At 70.0% G+C, this 22,250-nt stretch overlaps 1 protein-coding gene across 1 annotated transcript; it reads right to left on the bottom strand.

Annotated features, from left to right (window-relative positions):
- Nucleotides 1-824: 824 nt before the first annotated feature.
- Nucleotides 825-20,301, bottom strand: ITGA7 (integrin subunit alpha 7). The gene is given in 27 exon segments (XM_068212732.1): nt 825-1,394; nt 1,680-1,802; nt 2,228-2,326; nt 2,744-2,854; nt 3,212-3,354; nt 3,688-3,880; nt 4,570-4,672; nt 4,755-4,832; nt 5,513-5,592; nt 5,674-5,754; nt 6,182-6,380; nt 7,237-7,349; nt 8,701-8,745; nt 8,747-8,860; nt 9,469-9,638; nt 10,628-10,689; nt 11,182-11,277; nt 11,898-12,025; nt 12,110-12,198; nt 13,088-13,281; nt 14,475-14,682; nt 16,627-16,746; nt 16,853-16,984; nt 17,513-17,768; nt 17,860-17,939; nt 18,010-18,137; nt 20,090-20,301. Coding segments are annotated over 27 exon segments (3,534 nt in total). The 3' UTR covers nt 825-1,217.
- Nucleotides 20,302-22,250: the final 1,949 nt, after the last annotated feature.

Below are 22,250 nucleotides of genomic sequence, written 5' to 3'. Positions count from 1 at the left end.
TCAGTGTCCCCTCCCCGGGTGCCACCACACCCCGGGGGACACTGGGGGACAGCGGAAGGGCCTGGGGACAAGCTGGGGACACAGAGGGGACAGGGGGGTGACAGGAGGGGGCTGGGGACGGGGTGGGGACACTGGGGGACACGGAGAGGGCCAGGAGGGGGTCTGGGGACACTGGGGGAACACTGGGGGGACACGAACGGGCCCAAGGAGGGCGCGGGGCCCGCACGGCGTCCCCAGCCCCAGACCCCGCCCCCGCCCCGACCGCCGCCACCGGCGGCCCCGCGGCCCCTCCCCGGTGTCCCCGCGGCCCCTCCCCGGTGTCCCCAAGGCCCCTCCCCGGTGTCCCCAAGGCCCCCCCGGTGTCCCCAAGGCCCCTCCCCGGTGTCCCCAAGGCCTCCCCGGCCTCACCAGCTCCAGAAGCTCCCCGCCGCCATGGCTGCACCACTTCCGGTCCGCCCCGGAACTAGAATGACGTCACTGAGGCAGCGATGGGCGTAGCCATGTTGGCGGTTCCGGTGAGGCCTCAAGGCGCGGCGCCATCTTGAGTGTGGGCAGGGCGGCGCTGGCGGCGCTTCAGGCGCCGTTACCGGGGTTGTGCCGGGTCCGGAGCGGCCGGGACCGACCCGCGGGGCGGGGACGTGTCCGGTTAGTCCGGGAGGCACGGTCTGGCCTGACGGTGAAGCGGCCACTCCCATCATGGTGGCTGCCACAACCATCATGGCGGCCGCCATACCCATCATGGCGGCCGCCATACCCATCATGGCGGCCGCCATACCCATCATGGCGGCCGCCCCTGGACACCAAAGGAGCACTCGGGGTCAGTGTGGGGTCAGCGCCTTTTATTGGGGACAAAAAGTGACCCGCGGGGACAAAGTGACACCTGGGGCCGCACTGACCCCTGCGCCATGGCTCGGTCCGGCCACTGCCCATCCTGGGAGCTCCAGGACATGGCGGGGCCTCCGTGGGGCCTTCCCAGGGCACCGCCAGGGACCTTCACTGTCCCGTGTCCCGTGTCCTTGTCCCGTGTCCATGGCCGTGTCCCCTGTCTTGTGTCCGTGTCCTCGTCCCCTGTCCCCGTCCCGTCCCCTGTCCTGAGTCCATGTCCCCTGTCCCTATCCATGCCGTGTCCGTCTGTCCAGCCGTGCCGTGTCAGTCTGTCCATCCGTGCCGTGTCCGTCTGTCCAGCCGCGCCGTGTCCGTCCGTCCGTGGGCGCCGGTCAGGCGGGTCCCGGCGCGGCGCCGTCCCCGTCCCTGTCGCCGGGCCCGGCCGCCCACTGCGGGCGCAGGATGGCTCCGGTGCGGCCCTCGCGGGCCTGCGGCCGCTGCTCCCGCGGGATGCGCACGGCCCGGAACCGCGGCACGGCCGGCGGCGCCGCCCGCCGGAAAAACCCCACCTGGCGACAGAGGGCACGGGCTGTATCGCGACACGGCGCCGGACAGCGCGGGGTGTATCGCGACATGGCACCAGAGAGCGTGAGATATCGCGACGTGGCAGCGCACAGCCTGGGATATATCGTGATATGCCGTGCTCTGTCGTGCCGTATCAGGACGTGCCATGCTCTATCATGCCATGTCGCGATATGCCATGCTCTGTCGTGCCATATCGCGACATGCCACGCCCTACGTGGCGATATGCCGTGCTCTGTCGGGCCGTGTCGCGATACCCGCGGGTCGCTCACCTTCCAGAGCCCCAGCACGAGCAGCGCCAGCAGCAGCAGCCCCAGCAGCGCCGCCAGCGGCAGCACCCACCAGGGGACAGCGGCGACGGCCACGCCCGGGTCCAGGTGCAGGGACACGGACATCTGCGGGGTCACACGGGGGTCACTGGGGTCACACAGGTCACACGGGGGTCACTGGGGGGTCACACGGGGGTCACTGGGGTCACACAGGGGTCACACAGGTCACACGGGGGTCACTGGGTCAGTGGGGTGACACGGGGGTCACAGGGGGGTCACTGGGGGGTCACACAGGGGTCACTGGGGGAGTCACGGGGCATCAATGGGGCCATGGGGACATCAATGGGGACTGGAGGGGCTTGGGGACATCAGGGGACATCAGGGTGGGGCTCTGGAGGTGTCCCTGGGAGTGTCCCCAGGGTGTCCCCAGGGGGACACGGGGGTTGCAGGGTGTCCCTAGTGTCCCCGGGGTGTCCCCAGGGGGACGCGGGGGTCCCCAATGTCCCCAGTGTCCCCGGGGTGTCCCCAGGGGGTCCCAGGGGTGTCCCCACCTGCGCCACCCCGTCCTTGATGACGACGTTGCCGCGAGGGGAGGCGACCGAGACCTCGGCGCGCACGATCAGCTCCAGGTTCTCCACGTCCAGGAACTCCTGGGGTTCGGGGATTCGGGATTTGGGAATTCAGGATTTGGGAATTTTGGATTTGGGGATTCGAGAATTTGGGAGTTCGGGGATTTGGGGATTCGGGATTTGGGGAATCAGGGATTTGGGATTTGGGGATTTGGAATTTGGGGATTTAAGAATTTGGGAATTCGGGGATTTGGGAATTTGGGGATTGGAGGATTCAGGATTTGGGATTTGGGAATTCAGAATTTGGGAGTTCAGGGATTTGGGGATTTGTGATTTGGGAATTCGGGGATTTGGGAGTTCAGAATTTGGGAGTTCGGGGATTCGTGGTTTGGGAATTCGGGGATTGGGGATTTGGGATTCGGGGATTTGGGGATTCGGGATTGGGGGACGGAGGGGTCCAGGCCGGGCTGAGCCCCCTCCCCGCCCGGGGGTCCCCACCTCCAGGAAGGTCCCGTTCCAGAGGCGGCCCCGCGCCCGCAGCTCCGAGCGCTCCAGCGACGGCAGCGGGCACCGGAACGGGCGGCAGCGAGCGGTGCCCCGGGCACAGTCCTGGCACAGCGGGGACAGTGGGGACACCCCGGGGTTGGGGGGACACCCCGGGAGCGGGGGGACGCCCCGGGAGTGGGGGGACACCCCGGGAGCGGGGGGACGCCCCGGGAGTGGGGGGACACCCCGGGGTTGGGGGGACACGGGAATGGGGCAGGACAGAGCCAGGGGACACCAGGAACGGAGTGACCTCGGGAACAGGGACACCCCAAAATGGGCACAGCCCAAAGTGAGGCACTGCCAGAGCAGCGGCAGCCCAGGAGCGGGGGGATGCGGGGAACAGGGACACCCCAAAGGAGGAGAGCCCCCAACCCCGGGTGCCCCCCATGAGCAGGGCCCCCCCAAACCCCCCCAGCTCACCAGGGTCACGTTCCTCCTCCTCCTCCCTGCGGGCACCCACCACGAGCGGGCCGGGGGCTCCTTGGGGGGGTCCCCCCGGCCTGGCAGCTCCTGGGGGGGCAAGGACGGGCATGGAGGGGGGGGACAGGGACCCCGGGGCACCCCTGGATACCCCAGAACGCTCCTGGCCACCCCTGGACAGCCCTGGCCACCCCTGGACACCCCTGGACAGCCCTGGCCACCCCTGGACACCCCTGGACAGCCCCAGGACACCTCTGGCCAGCTTTGGACACCCCAGGACGCCTCTGGCCAGCTTTGGACACCCCTGGACACCTCCTGTCGTCCCCTCCCTGACCCCAGGGCACCTTCAGGACACCCTGGACACTCCCTGGACATTTCTGGCCACTTTTGGACAGCCCTGGACACCCCCTGGACACTCCTGAACCCCTCTGGACACTCCTGAACCCCTCTGGCCACCCCTGCCCCCCACCCCCGGCCACCCCCAGCCCCCCAGATCTCACCAGGGCGAGGCGCAGGGGGTTGGCAGGGGGGGCTGCAGGGCACGGGGGGGGTGCCCAGCTCCAGGCTCAGGGGGTACAGGAGCCACTTTCCGTTGGGCAGCTCCAGCGGCCACCACACGGTCAGCGCGGCCGAGCCGGGGGTCTTCAGCACCGGCCCCCGCTGCGACACCTGCGGGGGGCACAGCCGGGACCCCAGAAATAGCCCCGGCCCCAAAAACAGCCCCCCCCCCAGAAATAACCCCTGTATGGGGCCATGACCCCAGAAATACCCCCGGCCCCAAAAATAGCCCTGAACCCAAAAACAGCCCCCACCAAAAACAGTCCCTGTATGGGGCCATGACCCCAAAAATAACCCCGATCCCAAAAAGAGCCCCGACCCCAAAAATCGCCCAGTATGGAACCCCCACCCCAAAAATAGCACCCGACCCCAAAAATTGCTCTTGTATGGAGTCCCGACCCCAAAACCAGCCCTGATCCCAAAAATAGCCCCTGTATGGAACCCCCACCCCATTTTCGTTTTGGGGTCCCGAGGGGGGTGTCTCTGTTTTTGGGGTCTGTTTTGGGGTCTGTAATTTTGGGGGGTCTCTGTTTTGGGGTCTCTGTTTTGGGGTCTGTATTTTTGGGGGGGTCTCTGTTTTGTGGGGTCTCTGTTTTTGGTGTCTCTGTTTTAGGGTCTGTATTTTTGGGGGGGTCTCTGTTTTGGGGTCTGTATTTTTGGGGGGTCTCTGTTTTGGTGTCTCTGTTTTGGGGTCTGTATTTTTGGGGGGGTCTCTGTTTTGGGGGGGTCTCTATTTTGGGGGGGTCTCTGTTTTTAGTGTCTCTGTTTTGGGGTCTGTATTTTTGGGGGGGGTCTCTCACCGTGACCTCGAAGCTGACGGCGCTGCCCACCTGGCTCTCCCTCTTCACCGCGCTCTCCCCCAGCACTTGCCCCCCAAAAAACAGCCGGGAGGGCACGGCCACGCTGCGGGGACAGCCCTGGTGTGAGGGGGGATCCCCGACCCCAAAACCACCCCCGGGCACCCCAAAACGCCGTCCCCACTCACCCCGTCACGGCCAGGGGCAGCTCGATGACCACGCGGGCGCGGGCGACCACCGGCTCCAGCCCCGGCTGCTCGCTGGTGCTGGGGGGGAAGTGGGGTCGGGGGGTGAAACCCCAAAAGAAAAACCCCAAGGGCTGTGCAAGGGGGGTTTGAGCCCCAAATCGCAGCCCCCTGGCCCTAAATGTTGGGGGGCCAGACTCTAAAACTGCCTGGGCTTTGTCCCCGAATCCTCCAGGGCTCTGGTCCCCAAAGTCTGGGGGGTCTGACCCCCAAATTCCCCAGGGCTTCACCCCAAATCCTGGGGGCTCTGACCCCAAATCCCCTGGGATTCCAGCCCCCCAAATCCTGGGGGCTCTGACCCCAAATCCCCTGGGATTCCAGCCCCCAAATCCTGGGGGCTCTGACCCCAAATCCCCTGGGATTCCAGTCCCCATACCCTGGGGTCTTCATCCCCAAATCCCCCGGGGCTCTGGCCCCAAATCCTGGGGATTCCAAATCCCAAATTCCCCGGGGTTCTCAACCTCAAAATCTCTGGGTTCTGGCCCCCAATCCCGGGGGTGTCCATCCCCACCCGGGGGTCTCCATTCCCCAGTCCCGGGGGTCTCCATTCCCCAGTCCCGGGGGTCCCATCCCCCGGTCCCGGGGTTCTCCATTCCCCAGTCCCGGGGGTCTCCATTCCCCAGTCCCGGGGGTCTCCAGCCCCCAGTCCCGGGGGTCTCCATTCCCCAGTCCCGGGGGTCCCAGCCCCCCGCCCGGCTCACGTGGACAGCTCCAGCTGCACCGCCAGGTCCGTGGTGTGGATGGAGATGCCCGAGGTGCTGAGGATGAGGAAGAACCGCACCTGGGGACGCGCAGGTGAGCGCTGGGGGGGGCCGGGGGCCGGGGGAGGGGTCGGGGGGGGTGGGGAGGGGGCTGCGCCCACCTGGGCCCCGCGTTTGAGGGGGTTCCCCAGCTCGCACTCCACCCTGGAGCCGTTCTGGTTGGCCAAGCACAGCACCTTGTCCTGGGGGGGGGGACAGGGCTGAGCCCCCCCTGCGGCAGCCGGGGTGACCACACAGTGACCCCCAGAGGGACCCCCAGAGGGACCCCCTCCCTGAGCCCCCCCCGAGGGCACCCCGGGGTCACCCCCACCCTGAACCCCCAGGACTGGCCCCATCCTAGACCCCCAGTTCCATCCCCCTCCGCCCCTCCTGTCCCTCCCTGTCGCCGCGCCCCCCTTGTCCCCCTCTGTCCCCCTGTCCCCACACCCCGTCTGTCCCCCTCTGTCCCCCTGTCCCCCTACTGTCCCCTCCGTCCCCTCTATCCCTATGTCCGCCTGTCCCCTCCTGTCCCCTCTCTCTGCCCCCCTCTGTCCCTCTTTTCCCCTCTGTCCCCTGTCCCTGCACCCCTCCTGTCCCCTCCTGTCCCCTCCTGTCCCCCTGTCCCCGCACCCCGAGCCCCCCGGCCTCGTCGCTCCGCAGGGCGGCGTAGGGCAGCTCCGGGGGGAAGGTGGCCACCAGCAGGGCCTGGTGGGCATCGTCCCCGTCCCTCTGCGGCTCCGAGGGGTCCGAGGGCTCGTTGGTCACCTGCACCTCCAGGGCCACGTCCTTCTGGTCACTCACGGCGAAGATGGCAGTGCCATCCTCGTCCCTGCGGGCAGAGCCACCGTGGGGACAGTCCCGGGCACTCAGGGTGACGGTGGCAGTGCCATCCTCACCCCTCTGACCCCTTGGGGACATCCCCGGGCACTCAGGGTGACGGTGGCAGTGCCAGCCTCGCCCCTGTGACCCCTTGGGGACATCCCCGGGCACTCAGGGTGACGGTGGCAGTGCCAGCCTCGCCCGTGTGACCCCTTGGGGACATCCCCGGGCACTCAGGGTGACGGTGGCAGTGCCAGCCTCGCCCGTGTGACCCCTTGGGGACATCCCCGGGCACTCAGGGTGACGGTGGCAGTGCCAGCCTCGCCCGTGTGACCCCTTGGGGACATCCCCGGGCACTCAGGGTGACGGTGGCAGTGCCAGCCTCGCCCGTGTGACCCCTTGGGGACATCCCCGGGCACTCAGGGTGACGGTGGCAGTGCCAGCCTCGCCCGTGTGACCCCTTGGGGACAGCCCCGGGCACTCAGGGTGGCGGTGGCAGTGCCAGCCTCGCCCGTGTGACCCCTTGGGGACATTCCCGGGCACTCAGGGTGGCGGTGGCAGTGCCATCCTCGCCCCTGTGACCCCTTGGGGACATTCCCGGGCACTCAGGGTGGCGGTGGCAGTGCCAGCCTCGCCCGTGTGACCCCTTGGGGACATTCCCGGGCACTCGGGGTGGCGGTGGCAGTGCCAGCCTCGCCCGTGTGACCCCTTGGGGACATCCCCGGGCACTCGGGGTGACGGTGGCAGTGCCAGCCTCGCCCCTGTGACCCCTTGGGGACAGCCCCGGGCACTCGGGGTGGCGGTGGCAGTGCCAGCCTCGCCCCGGGGGCGCTGGGGACAGCCCGGGGTGGCCGCTGTCCCCTCACCTGGGCAGGGGCAGGAAGTCGCTGTCGCCCAGGCGGGCGCAGAAGCGCGGCCGCAGCTCCAGGTGGCTCTGGCAGATTTTGTCATCGCCGCAGCCCTGGCGCAGGAAATGCACCTGGGGGGACAGCGGGGGACAGTGTGGGGACAGCCCGGGACAGCTCGGGGACAGCGGGGGACAGTGTGGGGACAGCCCCGGACAGCCCGGGACAGCCCGGGACAGCCCGGGGACAGTGTGGGGACAGCCCGGGACAGCTCGGGGACAGTGTGGGGACAGCCCGGGACAGCCCGGGACAGCCAGGGACAGCCCGGGACAGCCCGGGACAGCTCGGGACAGCCCGGGGACAGCGGGGGACAGTGTGGGGACAGCCCGGGACAGCTCGGGACAGCCCGGGACAGCCCGGGGACAGCGGGGGACAGTGTGGGGACAGCCCGGGACAGCTCGGGACAGCCCGGGACAGCCCGGGGACAGCGGGGGACCGTGTGGGGACAGCCCGGGACAGCCCCGGACAGCCCGGGACAGCCCGGGACAGCTCGGGACAGCGGGGGACAGTGTGGGGACAGCCCGGGACAGCCCGGGACAGCCCCGGACAGCCCGGGACAGCTCGGGACAGCCCGGGGACAGCCCCGGACAGCCAGGGACAGCCCGGGACAGCCCGGGACAGCTCGGGACAGCCCGGGGACAGCCCCGGACAGCCAGGGACAGCCCGGGACAGCCCGGGACAGCTCGGGACAGCCCGGGGACAGCCCCGGACAGCCAGGGACAGCCCGGGACAGCCCGGGACAGCTCGGGACAGCCCGGGGACAGCCCCGGACAGCCCGGTATAGCCCAGGGACAGCCCGGGACAGCCCGGGACAGCTCGGGACAGCCCGGGACAGCTCGGGATAGCCCAGGGACAGCGTGGGGCGGGGGACACTCCAGGTGTGCCCAGGTGCGACACGGGGGGGGACACGGGGACAGACACAGGTGACATTCCCGGTGTTCCAAACTGGGGTGGGGGAACACGGGGTGACACAGGGGAGTGACACAGGTGACACAGGGGGTGCCCCAGGGTGTGCCCCAGGTGACACAGGGGGTGCCCCAGGGTGTGCCCCAGGAGCCCAGGGGGTGCCCCAGGATGTGCCCCAGGTGCCCCAGGGTGTGCCCCAGGTGACACAGGGGGTGCCCCAGGGTGTGCCCCAGGAGCCCAGGGGGTGCCCCAGGGTGTGCCCCAGGTGCCCAGGGGGTGCCCCAGGGTGTGACACAGGGGGTGCCCCAGGGTGTGACACAGGTGACACAGGGGGTGACACAGGGTGTGACACAGGTGACACAGGGGGTGACACAGGGGGTGCCCCAGGGGGTGCCCCAGGGTGTGACACAGGTGCCCAGGGTGTGCCCCAGGTGACACAGGGGGTGCCCCAGGGGGTGCCCCAGGTGCCCAGGGGGTGCCCCAGGAGCCCAGGGGGTGCCCCGGCGCCCCGGTGCCCACCTCGGCGCGGTGCGTGCTGGGCTGGCGCGGGCTGAGCGCGGGGGGGCAGCGGGGGCAGCGCCGTCCCCCGGCCCCCCCGGTGCCCCCCCCGCGGCCCCGGCGCGGCGACGGCGTGGGCCAGTGTGACCACGATGGGCCGCAGCTTGTCCCGGATGTCGTCCTGAGGGAGGAGGAGGAGGAGCGCGGGAGGAAGGTCAGGGTGGCGCTCGGCACACCTTGGGGGGCACAAGGGGGGGTGCGGACGGGGATGAGGGGGAGGAAGGGGAGGATGAGGAAGGGGAGGCTGAGCGGGCAAGGCTGAGGAGGCTGAGGCTGAGGAAGATGAGGCTGAGGAGGGTGAGGATGAGGAGGGTGAGGATGAGGAAGGTGAAGCTGAGGAAGCTGAGGCTGAGGAAGGTGAAGGTGAGGAAGGTGAAGCTGAGGAAGGTGAGGCTGAGGAAGCTGAGGATGAGGAAGGTGAAGCTGAGGAAGGTGAGGCTGAGGAAGCTGAGGCTGAGGAAGGTGAAGATGAGGAAGGTGAGGCTGGGGAAGCTGAGGCTGAGGAAGGTGAAGATGAGGAAGGTGAGGCTGGGGAAGCTGAGGCTGAGGAAGGTGAAGATGAGGAAGCTGAGGCTGAGGAAGGTGAGGCTGAGGAAGCTGAGGCTGAGGAAGGTGAGGCTGAGGAAGCTGAGGCTGAGGAAGGTGAAGATGAGGAAGGTGAGGCTGAGGAAGCTGAGGCTCAGGAAGCTGAGGAAGAGGAGGCTGAGGGGGCGAGGCCGAAGCACGCACGTGCAGGCGGAAGGTGGCGGGCACGCAGCGCCGCTCGCGCTGCCGCGGCAGCTCCAGGCTCCCCGACACGCGGTGCTCGGGGTCCGCGGGGCCCCGCGCCACGAAGGAGCCCCGGGGCGCGAGGCCCCGGCGCCGCCGCTCCGCGTCCGCCTCCAGCACGAAGCGCAGCTCTGCGGACACCGGCGGCGTCACCGGCACCGGGGCTCCCAAAGGATGGGGGCCCCAGGGACTGGGGGGATCCCCGGGGACTGGGGGGCTCCCAAAGGATGGGGGGGCCAGGGACTGGGGGGATCCCCGGGGACGGGGGGAGCTCCCAAAGGATGGGGGGCCCCAGGGACTGGGGGGATCCCCGGGGACGGGGGGAGCTCCCAAAGGATGGGGGGCCCCAGGGACTGGGGGGATCCCCGGGGACGGGGGGAGCTCCCAAAGGATGGGGGGCCCCAGGGACTGGGGGGATCCCCGGGGACGGGGGGGCTCCCAAAGGATGGGGGGGCCAGGGACTGGGGGGATCCCCAGGGACTGGGGGGGCTCCGAAGGATGGGGGGGCCCGGGATTGGGGGGATCCCCAGGGATTGGGGTCCTGGGGATGGGGAACCCCAGGGATTGGGGGGGCTCTGAAGGACGGGGGGGATCCCCAGGGATCGGGGGGGCTCTGAAGGACGGGGGGGCCCAGGGATTGGGGGGATCCCCTGGGATCCCCAGGGATCGGGGGGGCTCTGAAGGACGGGGGGGCCCAGGGATTGGGGGGATTCCCTGGGATCCCCAGGGATCGGGGGGGCTCTGAAGGACGGGGGGGCCCAGGGATTGGGGTTCTGGGGGATCCCCAGGGATTGGGGTCCTGGGGATGGGGAACCCCAGGGATTGGGGGGGCTCTGAAGGATGGGGAGGGGCAGGGATTGGGGGGATCCCCTGGGATCCCCAGGGATCGCGGGGGCTCTGAAGGACGGGGGGGCCCAGGGATTGGGGTTCTGGGGGATCCCCAGGGATTGGTGGGGACGTCCCAGGGACGGGGGAGTTCCAGGAATGGGGGGACCCTCAGGAAACGGGGTTCTCAGGAATGGGGGGGACCCTCCAGATTCGGGGACTCCCAGGAACGGGGGGATGCCCAGGAACGGGGGGGGACCCCAGGGCTCGGGGTGTCCCGGGGGTCCCCACTCACCCAGCGGGGGGCTGTAGCTGCCCGGGCTGGCCGTGTAGCTGAAACACGCTCGCACCTCCACGCTGGGGGGGCCGGGGGTCACCGGGGGGGTCCCGCCGCCCCCGCAGCGGGGCAGGGAGGGGGGACACGGGGGGACACTGGGGAGGACACGGGGGGGGACACGGGGAAGGAGGGGACACGGGGGGGACACGGGGGGACGCGGGGGGGACACGGGGGGACGCGGGGGGACACTGGGGAGACACTGGGGGACACTGGGAGACACTGGGGGGACACGGGGGGACACTGGGGGGACACGGGGGGACACTGGGGGACACTGGGGGGACACTGGGGGGACACGGGGGTACACGGGGGGACACTGGGGGACACTGGGGGGGACGCGGGGGGACACGGGGGGACACGGGGGAGACACGGGGGGACACGGGGGGACACGGGGGGACACTGGGGGGACACGGGGGGACACGGGGGGACACTGGGGGACACTGGGGGGGACGCGGGGGGACACTGGGGGACACTGGGGGACACGGGGGGACACGGGGGGACACGGCGCCACCCACCAGACGCCGTGGCCGTGGCGGCAGTTGCTCTGCTCCAGGTCGATGTGGGGCGGCAGCACGGACACGTTCCGGGACACGTGCACCACAGGCCGTGCCCTAACGGGGGTGGGGGGAAATGGGGGTCCCGGGGGGAGCCCCCCACTCCTGAGTGCACCCCCGGGAGGGCCGGAGGGACCCCCGAGGGGCGGGGGGCTCGGGGATGGGGCATTCGGGGAGGGGGTTCTGCGGGACTGGGGGTCCCTGGGGATTTGGGGGAATGATGGGGGGGGGTCCTCAGGGATGGGGAATTCCCAGGGGTGGGGGGGTCCTTGGAAATGGGAATTCCCAGGAATGGGGGGGTTCTGAGGGATTTGGGGGCCCTCAGGGATTTGGGGGGAATCCTCGGGGACTGGGGAGATCCTTGGGGCGGAGGGGGTGGGTCCTTGGGGATGAGGGGATCCGGGGGGTCCCAAAATGGTGGGGGGAACACTCCAGGGGTTTAGGATTGCCAGGAACTGGGGGCTCCTGGGGGTCCGGGAGGGGTCGCAGGCCTGGGGGAAGGGGGCTGCTCCAGGGACGGGGGTCGCAGGAACTGGGAGAAATTTGGTATTGTCAGGAACTGGGGGATCCCGGGGGTCCCAGGGCTGGGGGGCCGCTCCGGGGATTTGGGATTGTCAGGAACTGGGGGATCCCGGGGGTCCCAGGGCTGGGGGGCCGCTCGGGGGCGGGGGTCTCACCTGTAGAGCACCACGGTGTCCGACAGGGACCCCACGAGCAGGTCGGGGTACAGGTTCCCGTCCACGTCCAGCCCCCCCGAGAGCGAGTAGCCAAAGGCCGAGACCCCCACGGCCTCCCCGTCCAGCACCTGGGCAGGGGGCGGCTCTGGGTGAGCCGGGACCCCCGCGGGACCCCCCCGGGGACCCCCTCGGACCCCCCGGGGACCCCTCACCTGCGCCGGGCGGGTGACGATGCCCAGGGCGCTGCCGTGGTAAATGAAAACTTTGCCCGCGCCGTCGAAAGGAGCCCCCACGGCCAGGTCTGGGGGGGGAAAGGGGGATTTGGGGGGATTTGGGGGGCCAGACCCCTCCTCAGGGACCCCCTTGGGGTGCAGCCCCCCCCCCCCCCAGGTGGCACCAGCGCCTCGTCCTGGACCCCGAAAAGCCCCCGAGCCCCCCAGGCTCGGTTGTGTCGTGCCCCATGGAGCCCTCCCCAGATCTCGGGGACCCCAAAAAGAAACCCCAAAATCCTCCCCCCCCCCCCAAAACCCCTCACCCGAAATTCTGTCATGGTCGAGGGCGGCAATTCCGCCATGCCCAGCCCTTGGAGACCCCAAATTCCCCCCGAACCCCCCCCAAATCCCCTCGAAGCCCTTCACCCTCAAACCCATCGTGGTTGAGGTCCATCCCCAGACCCCCAAACCCCCCCAGAAATCCCCCAAATCCCCCTAAAATCCCCCCAAACCCCCATGAATCCCCCCAAACCCCCATGAACCCCCCAAACCCCCCGAAGCCCCTCACCCTCGAAGCCGTCATGGTTTTGGTCCATCCCCAGACCCCCAAACCCCCCCGAAACTCCCTAATATCCTTCCAAATCCCCTCAAACCCCCCAAACCCCCCCCAACTCCCCCAAACCCCCCCAGATCCCCCCCGAAGCCCCTCACCCTCGAAGCCGCCGCAGTTGAGATCCATCCCCAGACCCCAAACCCCCCCCAAAGCCCCCCAAACCCCCCCAGATCCCCCCCGAAGCCCCTCACCCTCGAAGCCGTCGCAGTTGAGATCCATCCCCAGACCCCAAACCCCCCCAAGCCCCCCCGATCCCCCCCGAAGCCCCTCACCCTCGAAGCCGTCGCGGTCGAGATCCATCCCCAGACCCCAAACCCCCCACAAAGCCCCCCAAACCCCCCCAGGTCCCTCCCGAAGCCCCTCACCCTCGAAGCCGTCGCGGTCGAGGTCCCCGGCCGAGCTGAGCGCGGCGCCGAAGGCGGAGCCGCGGGAGCCGTTCAGCCGCACGGGGGTCGCGCTGCCCCACAGCCCCCCCGGGTTGATGTACACGTACACGGCCCCCCCGATCTCCTCCTGCCGCTCGAAAAAGTGGGGGGCCCCCACGGCCAGGTCCATCCAGCTGGGGGGGGGGGACACGGATCTGTCACCCCCGGACGCCAGCGGGGATGGATCCGCCCGGCCGGGGGGTGGAGAGGGGGTTTGGGGGGGCTCAGGGGGTGGGGAAGGGGCTTTAGGGGGGCCTCAGGGGGTGGGGAAGGGGTTTTTTGGGGCTCAGAGGGTGGGGAAATGGTTTTGGGGGTCCCGGGGTGGGATCTGCTGGGATTTTGGGGGTTCGGGGGTTTTGGGGGTCCCGGGGTGGGATCTGCTGGGATTTTGGGGGGGTTCGGGGGTTTTGGGGGTCCCGGGGTGGGATCTGCTGGGATTTTGGGGGGGTTCGGGGGTTTTGGGGGTCCCGGGGTGGGATCTGCTGGGATTTTGGGGGTTCAGGGGTTTTTGGGGGGTCCTGGGGTGGGATTTGCACGGGGGCATCTGAACGGGATTTGGGGGGGCTGAGGGGTTTGGGGGTGCTCGGGGATTGGGGTCCCAGGCTGGGCTCTGCCCTTTGGGGGTCCCGCAGGTGACACAGAGGTGCCACCGATCCAGGTGGAGAGGGGCGTGGCCGGGGACAGGTGTGTGAGGGTGACACGCGTGGGGACAGGGGCGTGGTTGGGGACACGAGGGGGGGGTCTGTGTCCGGATAGGGACACCTGAGTGTGTACAGGTGACACCTGAGTGTGTCAGGTGTGTACAGGTGACACCTGAGTGTGTACAGGTGACACCTGAGTGTGTCAGGTGTGTACAGGTGACACCTGAGTATGTACAGGTGACACCTGAGTGTGTCAGGTGTGTACAGGTGACACCTGAGTGTGTACAGGTGACACCTGAGTGCGTGCAGGTGACACCTGAGTGTGTCAGGTGTGTACAGGTGACACCTGAGTGTGTACAGGTGACACCTGAGTGCGTACAGGTGACACCTGAGTGTGTCAGGTGTGTACAGGTGACACCTGAGTGTGTACAGGTGACACCTGAGTGCGTACAGGTGACACCTGAGTGTGTCAGGCACGTGCAGGTGACACCTGAGTGTGTCAGGCGCGTACAGGTGACACCTGAGTGTGTCACGGCCACCTCTCCGCAGGTGCCAGCTGTGTCCGTGGCGACACGTGCCAGAGGGGCACACGCAGCCCTGCAGGTGCCACGCATGCCCAGGTGCCGGGGCTGGCACAAAGGCGCTCGCCGGTGCCCCGGGCGCCCCCGCCGTGTCCCCCCACGCACCCGTCGCTGTTGAGGTCCAGCACGGCCAGCGCGTGGCCGAAGGCCGAGGTCAGTTGGTGGCCGGCCAGCACGGCCTCGGCCACCAGGCGGTTGGCGCTGTCGCGGCGCAGGATGACCACGGCGCCCGTGTGGTTGGCGCGGGGCGCGCCGGTGACAAAGCTCAGCTGCTGTCGCCGCGTCAGGCCCGGCCCGGAGTCCACCGAGAACCCTGCGGGGACACGGGGACAGCCCGGTCACCCCGGGGCCACCCGGGAGACACCGGGACAGCCCGGTCACCCCGGGACCACCCGGGGGACACGGGCACGGCCCGGTCACCCCGGGGCCACCGAGAACCCTGCGGGGACACGGGGACGGCCCGGTCACCCCGGAGTCCACCGAGAACCTGCGGGGACACGGGGACGGCCCGGTCACCCGGGACCACCCAGGGGACACCGGGACAGCCCGGTCACCCCGGGGCCACCCGGGGGACACCGGGACAGCCCGGTCACCCCGGAGTCCACCGAGAACCCTGCGGGGACACGAGGACAGCCCGGTCACCCCGGGACCACCCGGGGGACATGGGGACGGCCCGTGGATTGCCAGAAGGGCAGATTTTTTTTGGAAAATGGTAAAATTTTGAGGGAAAAAGGCAAATTTTAGGGGGGAAAAGGGCAGATTTTGGGGGAAAGGGCAGAATTTGGATGAAAAGGGCCGATTTTTGGGGGGAAAGGGCAAAATTTGGAGAAAAAGGGCAGAATTTTGGGGGAAAGGGCAAATTCTGGGGGGAAAGGGCAGAATTTGGGGGCTAGAGCAGCAAACTCCAGAGCAGAGCCCCCTCCCCACATGCCGTGATTGCCGTGAGCAGCCCCCCGAGCCCCCCAAAGCCCCCCGAGCCCCCCAAAGCCCCCCCGAGCCCCCAGCCAGGCTCCAGCATTCCCCACATTCCATGCACCCCCCCATGCAAAAACATCAGCGGGGGGACAAGCGGGGACACGGGGGGTGCAGGGACATGCCAGGCTCTGGGACCCCCCCAAAGCTCTGCGACCCCCCCCCCGAGGCTCTGCGACCCCCCCAAGGCTCTGCGACCCCCCCCAAGCCTGGCAGTGCCCCCAGCACAGCCCTGGCACAGCGACGGGACAGGGACAGGGACCGGGAACAGGAATGGGGACACGGGGATGTGGGGACACGGGGATGTGGGGACAGGAATTGTGGGGACAGGAATGGGGACACGGGGATGTGGGGACACGGGGATGTGGGGACAGGAATTGTGGGGACAGGAATTGTGGGAACAGGAATGGGGACACGGCGATTGGAAGGGACAGGGATGGGGACACGGGGACTGGGGACAGGGACTGCAGACACAGCGGTGGGGACAGGGATGGGAGACAAAGATGAGGGACAGGGACTGTGGGGGACAGGAGCTGGGGACACGGATTGGGGACAGGACTGAGGGACACAGGGGTGGGGACAAGGATTGGGGACAGGGATTGGGGACACGGGGATTTGGCACAAAGATTGGGGGGACAGGGACTGGGGACAGGGATGGGAGGACGGGGATTTGGGGACACGGGGATTTGGGGACACGGGATTTGAAGGGACAGGAATTGTGGGGACAGAAACGGGGGATGGGGACGGAGGACACAGCGATGGGGACAGGGTTTGGTGACACCGGGGTGGGGACACGGGAGGGGCGGGGTCATGCAGCGGCAGGGGGAGGGGGTGATGCGGCCACACGCGTGCGTGTGCGGGGGGTGACACGCGTGGGGACAGGGGCGTGTTTGGGGACAGGGGAGGGGGGGATCTGCGTCCGGATGGGGACACGAGGGCACGGGTGACGCCTGAGCGTGTCAGGTGTGCACAGGTGACACCCGAGTGTGTCACGGCCGCGTCTGTGCCCGTGACACCCGCGTCCACGGCGACGCGTGAGAAAGGGACATTCCTGAGGGCGACACGCGCGCGCAGGGGGACACCCGCCGAGGGGACACGCGTGACAGGACACCCGCGGGGGCAGCGCCACACGCGTGTGCCCGCAGGACCCTTCCGGGGGGTGGGGGAGGAGGGGGGGGGCGACACGGCACGGGGAGGGTCACACACGGCACTCAGGTGGCACGCAGGTGGCACGCAGGTGGCACGCAGGTGGCACACGCGTGGCACACGCGTGGCACGCACGAACCCAGGTAGGAATTGTGCGCCACGTCCGCGGCCGCGCCGGGGACCCTCTCTCCGGGCTCGGGGGTCCGGAAGACCCTCTGGTCGGGGGCCGCGCTCTCAATGTTTGTCACAAAGAGCAGCCCTGCCACCGCCACACACACCGGGGGAGCGCGCGTCAGGGCGGCTCGGGGGGCGCGGAGGGGCCGCGGCTGCCGGGGGGGGTCCCCCGGGCCGGGCCCCCCCCGTACCGAAGTAGCTGTTGGCGGGCACGGGGATGAGGGAGGGGTCCTGGTCCTTCTCCCCCCCCGCTTCGAAGGGGCCGGCGTCCGGGCGCAGCAGGTCCAGGGAGCTCTGGTTGAGCTGCTCCACGCGCACGGTCCCTGCGGGGCCCGGGGGACAGCGGGGACGCCGGGGGGACCCTCAGAGACCCCCCAGCTCCGGGGAGTCGGGACGGAGCGGCTCCACCGGCAGGGACCCCTCCCCAGGGTGAGGGGACGCGGGGACACCGAGGGCTCCGGGGAGCTGAGCAGGGACCCCTCCCCAGGTGAGGGGGACCCCGTGGGGACCCCCGGGGAACCCTCGTGCTGCAGCGAGCTCCGGCTTCAGCACCTCCAGCCCCAGCATCACCTGAGCACACCTGCCCCCCCCCCCCACCGGGCAGGTGTGGCCCCCACACTCCCCACACTCCCTCCCTTCCCCGGGGCAGCCCCGAGGCCCCTCTTTGCCCCACAGGGGGGGGTCCCCGCTGCCCCCCACCCTCCCAACTGAGGGTACCGGGGTCTCTGAGCAGGAACAGACCCCCCCAAACCCCCCCGGGGGGGGTCCTAGGGCCCCTCACCCTTCCAGCTGCGGGTACCACACCCCGCACACCCCCAAACCCGCATGGGGGGGGTCCCAGCGCCCCTCACCCTTCCAGTTGTAGGTGCCGGGCGCCCCGAGCAGCACGTAGCGGCGGTCGGGGCTGAAGGCGGCCGCCAGGCCCTGCTGGCAGGTGCCGAAGCGCTCGTGGCCCTGCGGTCGCCCCTCGCAGAACTTCCACTCGCCCCCGTCCAGCTCGTCCCGCACGCGCAGGTCCTGGCTCAGCACGAAGCAGCGCCCGATCACGTCCCGCGTCTCCAGCGGCTGCCGCACGCGGTGCCGCACCTCGTACCGGTGCGCGCAGGTCTGGGGGGGCACGCCGGGGGTCACGGCGGGCCGGGACACCCCCCCCCCCCCATCCCGTTTGGGGTGTCCCCGGTGTCCCCCCGGCGCTCACCACGATCTTGCCGCCGGGCCCTTGGCTCTTGACGCTGACCCCCAGCCACTGGTTCTCTTTGCTCTCGCGCTGCGGGTCCACTGCGGGGCACGGGCAGGGGTCAGCCCCGCCGGGACCCCCCCCCGGGACCCCCCCCGGGCCCCAGCTGACCTCCCTCATCGATGGGCACACGCCAGCAGTCCGAGAGCTCGGCGGTCAGCGGGCAGGCGAAGAGACCCCCGGTGCGGTTGGCGCCTTGGCCGGGCAGTGCCAGCGCCTGGGGGGCTCCCACGAGCAGCCTGGCAGGGCAGGGACCCCCGTCAGGGCCTAGCTCGGGGGGGAAGGGGGGTCCCCGAGGGTCACGGAGCCCCCTCCCCGCGACCCCACGGCCGCAGCTGTGCCGCCCCCGCGCCCAGCGCGGTGCCAGCCCGGCCGAGCAGCTGCTGGCCCGGCGCCGCTGCCGCGGCTGGCGACACGTGTGGGGACAGGAGGGGACACGCCCGGGACACCCCGGACACCCCCCGGCCCCCACCCAGACCCCCGCGAGGGCACTCGGGGCGCTCCCCCGCGGGACCAGCGCGGTGCCACCGGCGCTTCCTCGGTGGCCGCGGGGCGCTCGTGGCCACCGCGCCCGGGGTGACGGTGGCCCGGGGACACGGCGGCGCCCACGGGGGGTGGCAGGGAGGCAGAGGCGGTAAAAATAAACTGGAATTCACTCAAAATAACCCCGCAGCAACATGCCCAAAAAAGGAGGGAGCACACGGAGGCACCGGGTGCCCCACGGAGCCGGGCCAGGGCGCCCTGCGCGGGGACAGCGCGACAAGGCCAGCCCGAGCCCCGCCGGGGACACCGGGGGACAGCCAGGGAACACCGGGGGACACCGGGGGACACCGGGCCGTGTCGGTGGAGCCGAGCCCAGCGCGGCTCCGCAGACACCTGCAGCGGGCACCGGCGGCCAAACCGCCCTCGGTGCCAAGAACGCGGCGCGGGCGACAGCGCTGCGACACCGCGGCGACAGCGGCGACACCGGGCGGGCGGGGGCACGGGGGGCACCGGGGGGGGCCAGGGGTGGGGGGGACGCCGGTGACAGCGAGCTGGGACATGCCCGCTCCGGGGGTCCCCGTGGCTGAGACCCCCGGGAACGGCCCGAGAGGCCCGGGGGATGTCGGGGGGGACACGGGGACACAGGGACAGGAGGGACAGGGACACGGGGACACGGGGACATGGGGGACGCGGGGACGCGGAGCCGTGGCCGGCAGTCGCGGGTGGGCGTTCGCCGCACGGCCTGGGGGGGCCCAGCCGGGGGGGCCCCTCCAGCCGAGCGCTCCGGGGCAGCGCTCGCCCCCCGAGCCCCCCCAGAGCCCCCCTCCCCCGCGAGTGCTGAATAATGCCGGGCCGCGCAGGCGGCCTGCCGCCGTCCCTGTCCCTTCTGTCACCGTCCCTGTCCCTTCTGTCACCGTCCCTGTCCCTCCCGCCGCTGTCCCTGTCCCTTCTGTCACCGTCCCTGTCGCTCCTGCCGCCGTCCCTGTCGCTCCTGCCACGGTCCCTGTCCCTCCTGCCGCCGTCCCTGTCCCTTCTGTCACCGTCCCCGCGCGCTGGGCTCGGCTCCGGGGGTCCCGCTCCCCCTCAGCCCCGCGGTTCTCGGCGCTCCCGAGCCCCCAAACCCCGGGGATCCCGGTCCCTCCCCACCCCAGTGGCCGGTTCGGTTCTCCTGCTCTCCCCATTCCCGCGGCTCCCGCCGACCCCAGCCCCATTGCAGCTCCATTCCCGGGGGCCGCCTGCCCCCAGCCCCAGGGCTTCGTCCCAACGGACCCCCCCCAAATCCTGGAAATAAGATCCCCCCCAGGCAGGGGATCTCGACCCCCCCCAAATCCCGGCATTAGGATCCCCCCAGCCCCTGCACCCCCAAAATCCCCCAAATCCCGGCAATAGGATCCCCCCAGCCCCTGCACCCCCAAAATCCCCCAAATCCCGGCAATAGGATCCCCCTAGCCCCTGCACCCCCAAAATCCCCCAAATCCCGGCAATAGGATCCCCCCAGCCCCAAGGGTCCCGATCCCCCCCAAATCCCGGCAATAGGATCCCCCCAGCCCCTGAATCCCCCAAACCCCCCAAACCCCCAAATCCCCTCAACAGGATCCCCCCACGCCGGGCGCTCCCACCTCCTCGCCCTCTCCCCCCCATTCCCGGGGGTCTCCCTCCCTGCCCAGCCCGGGGGTCGCCCCCTCGCCCCCCGGGACCCCGCGCTCACCACCCGGCGGGCTCGGGGCTCAGCTGCCGGTGCAGCGCCACGGCCGCGCCGAAGAGGCTGCCCCGCTCCCCGTCCTTCAGCACCGGGCTGCTCCCGTCCAGGTTGAAAGCGGCGGCTGCCGGTAGCCACAGGGCCAGCCACGGTAGCCACAGGGCCAGCCGCGGTAGCCACAGGGCCAGCCGCGGTAGCCGCCGGCAGCCCGAGCCCGCCATCCCCGCGCTGCCGGCGCCGCCGCCCGCGGGAGGAGCCCCGGAGCTCCCGGGGGGCGGCTCGGCCCCGGCCCCGCCCGCAGAACCGGGGAACCCCCGGAGACCCCACCCCGGGGTGGGGCTGGGCCGGGCCGCAGCCGGGAGCGACCCCGGAGGGCGGGGAGTGACCCCGAATACCGGGAGTGACCCCAAATACCGGGAGTGACCCCGAATCCCGGGAGTGACCCCAAATACCGGGAGTGACCCCGAATCCCGGGAGTGACCCCAAATCCCGGGAGTGACCCCAAATACCGGGAGTGACCCCGAATACCGGGAGTGACCCCAAACCCGGGGTGTGACCCCGAATACCGGGAGTGACCCCGAATCCCGGGAGTGACCCCAAACCCAGGGAGTGACCCCAAACCCGGGGAGTGACCCCGAATCCCGGGAGTGACCCCAAATACCGGGAGTGACCCCGAATCCCGGGAGTGACCCCAAACCCGGGGTGTGACCCCGAATCCCGGGAGTGACCCCAAATACCGGGAGTGACCCCAAACCCGGGGTGTGACCCCGAATCCCGGGAGTGACCCCAAATACCGGGAGTGACCCCAAACCCAGGCACTGATCCCAAACCCGGGGAGTGACCCCGAATCCCGGGAGTGACCCCAAATACCGGGAGTGACCCCAAACCCAGGCACTGATCCCAAACCCGGGGTGTGACCCCGAATCCCGGGAGTGACCCCGAATACCGGGAGTGACTCCGACTCCCGGGAGTGACCCCAAACCCAGGGAGTGACCCCGAGTCCCGGGAGTGACCCCGAATACCGGGAGTGACTCCGACTCCCGGGAGTGACCCCAAACCCAGGGAGTGACCCCAAACCCGGGGTGTGACCCCGAATCCCGGGAGTGACCCCAAACCCGGGGTGTGACCCCAAACCCGGGGTGTGACCCCGAATACCGGGAGTGACCCCAAATACCGGGAGTGACCCCGAATCCCGGGAGTGACCCCAAATACCGGGAGTGACCCCAAACCCAGGCACTGATCCCAAACCCAGGGAGTGACCCCGAATCCCGGGAGTGACCCCAAATCCCGGGAGTGACCCCAAACCCAGGCACTGATCCCAAATCCCGGGAGTGACCCCAAACCCGGGAGTGACCCCAAATCCCGGGAGTGACCCCAAACCCAGGCACTGATCCCAAATCCCGGGAGTGACCCCAAACCCGGGAGTGACCCCAAATCCCGGGAGTGACCCCAAACCCAGGCACCGGGGAGTGGCCCCAGAGCGCTGGGACTGAGCCCGGTATTGGGGGGATTGAATCCAAAAATGGGGGGGGGGGCTGACCCCAAATCCCAGGGACAGCACCCCGGTATCGGGAGGACCGAATCCCAAATATCGGAGAGACGGAACCCCAAATCCCGGGGACGGAACCCCAAACCGCCGACATTGCACCCCGAGTCAGGGTTCCTGCGCCCCATACCGCACCCAGCCGAGCCGTGCGCGGCGCTGCTGCACCTGGGCGGTTTTGGGGGGTCCGGGGGGGGGTCTGGGGGGTCCTGGGGGGGTTTAGAGGGTCCTGGGGGGGGCTGGGGGGTCCTGGGGGTGCTTTGGGAGCTCCTGGGGGTGGTTAGGGGGTCCTGGTGGTTTGGGGGGGGGGATCCTGGGGGGGTTTTGGGGCTTCCTGAGGGGGTCTGGGGGGTCCTGGTGGTTTGGGGGGGTCCTGGGGGGGTTTTCAGGGGTCCTGAGGGGATCTGGGGGGTCCTGGGGGTGTTTTGGGAGGTCCTGGGGGCGGTTGGGGGGTCCTGGTGGTTTGGGGGGGGGTCCTGGGAGGTTTTGGGAGCTCCTGGGGTGTTTTGTGGGGTCCTGGGGGTGTTTTGGGGGTCCTGGGGGGGTTTTCAGGGGTCCTGGGGGGGTTTTGTGGGGTCGTGGGTGTGCTTTGGGAGCTCCTGGGGGGTCTGGGGGGTCCTGGGGTTG

Source organism: Anomalospiza imberbis, chromosome 22 (assembly GCF_031753505.1).
Source record: "Anomalospiza imberbis isolate Cuckoo-Finch-1a 21T00152 chromosome 22, ASM3175350v1, whole genome shotgun sequence".
NCBI lineage: Eukaryota > Metazoa > Chordata > Aves > Passeriformes > Viduidae > Anomalospiza > Anomalospiza imberbis.
This window is presented reverse-complemented; position numbering and strand designations above follow the sequence as displayed.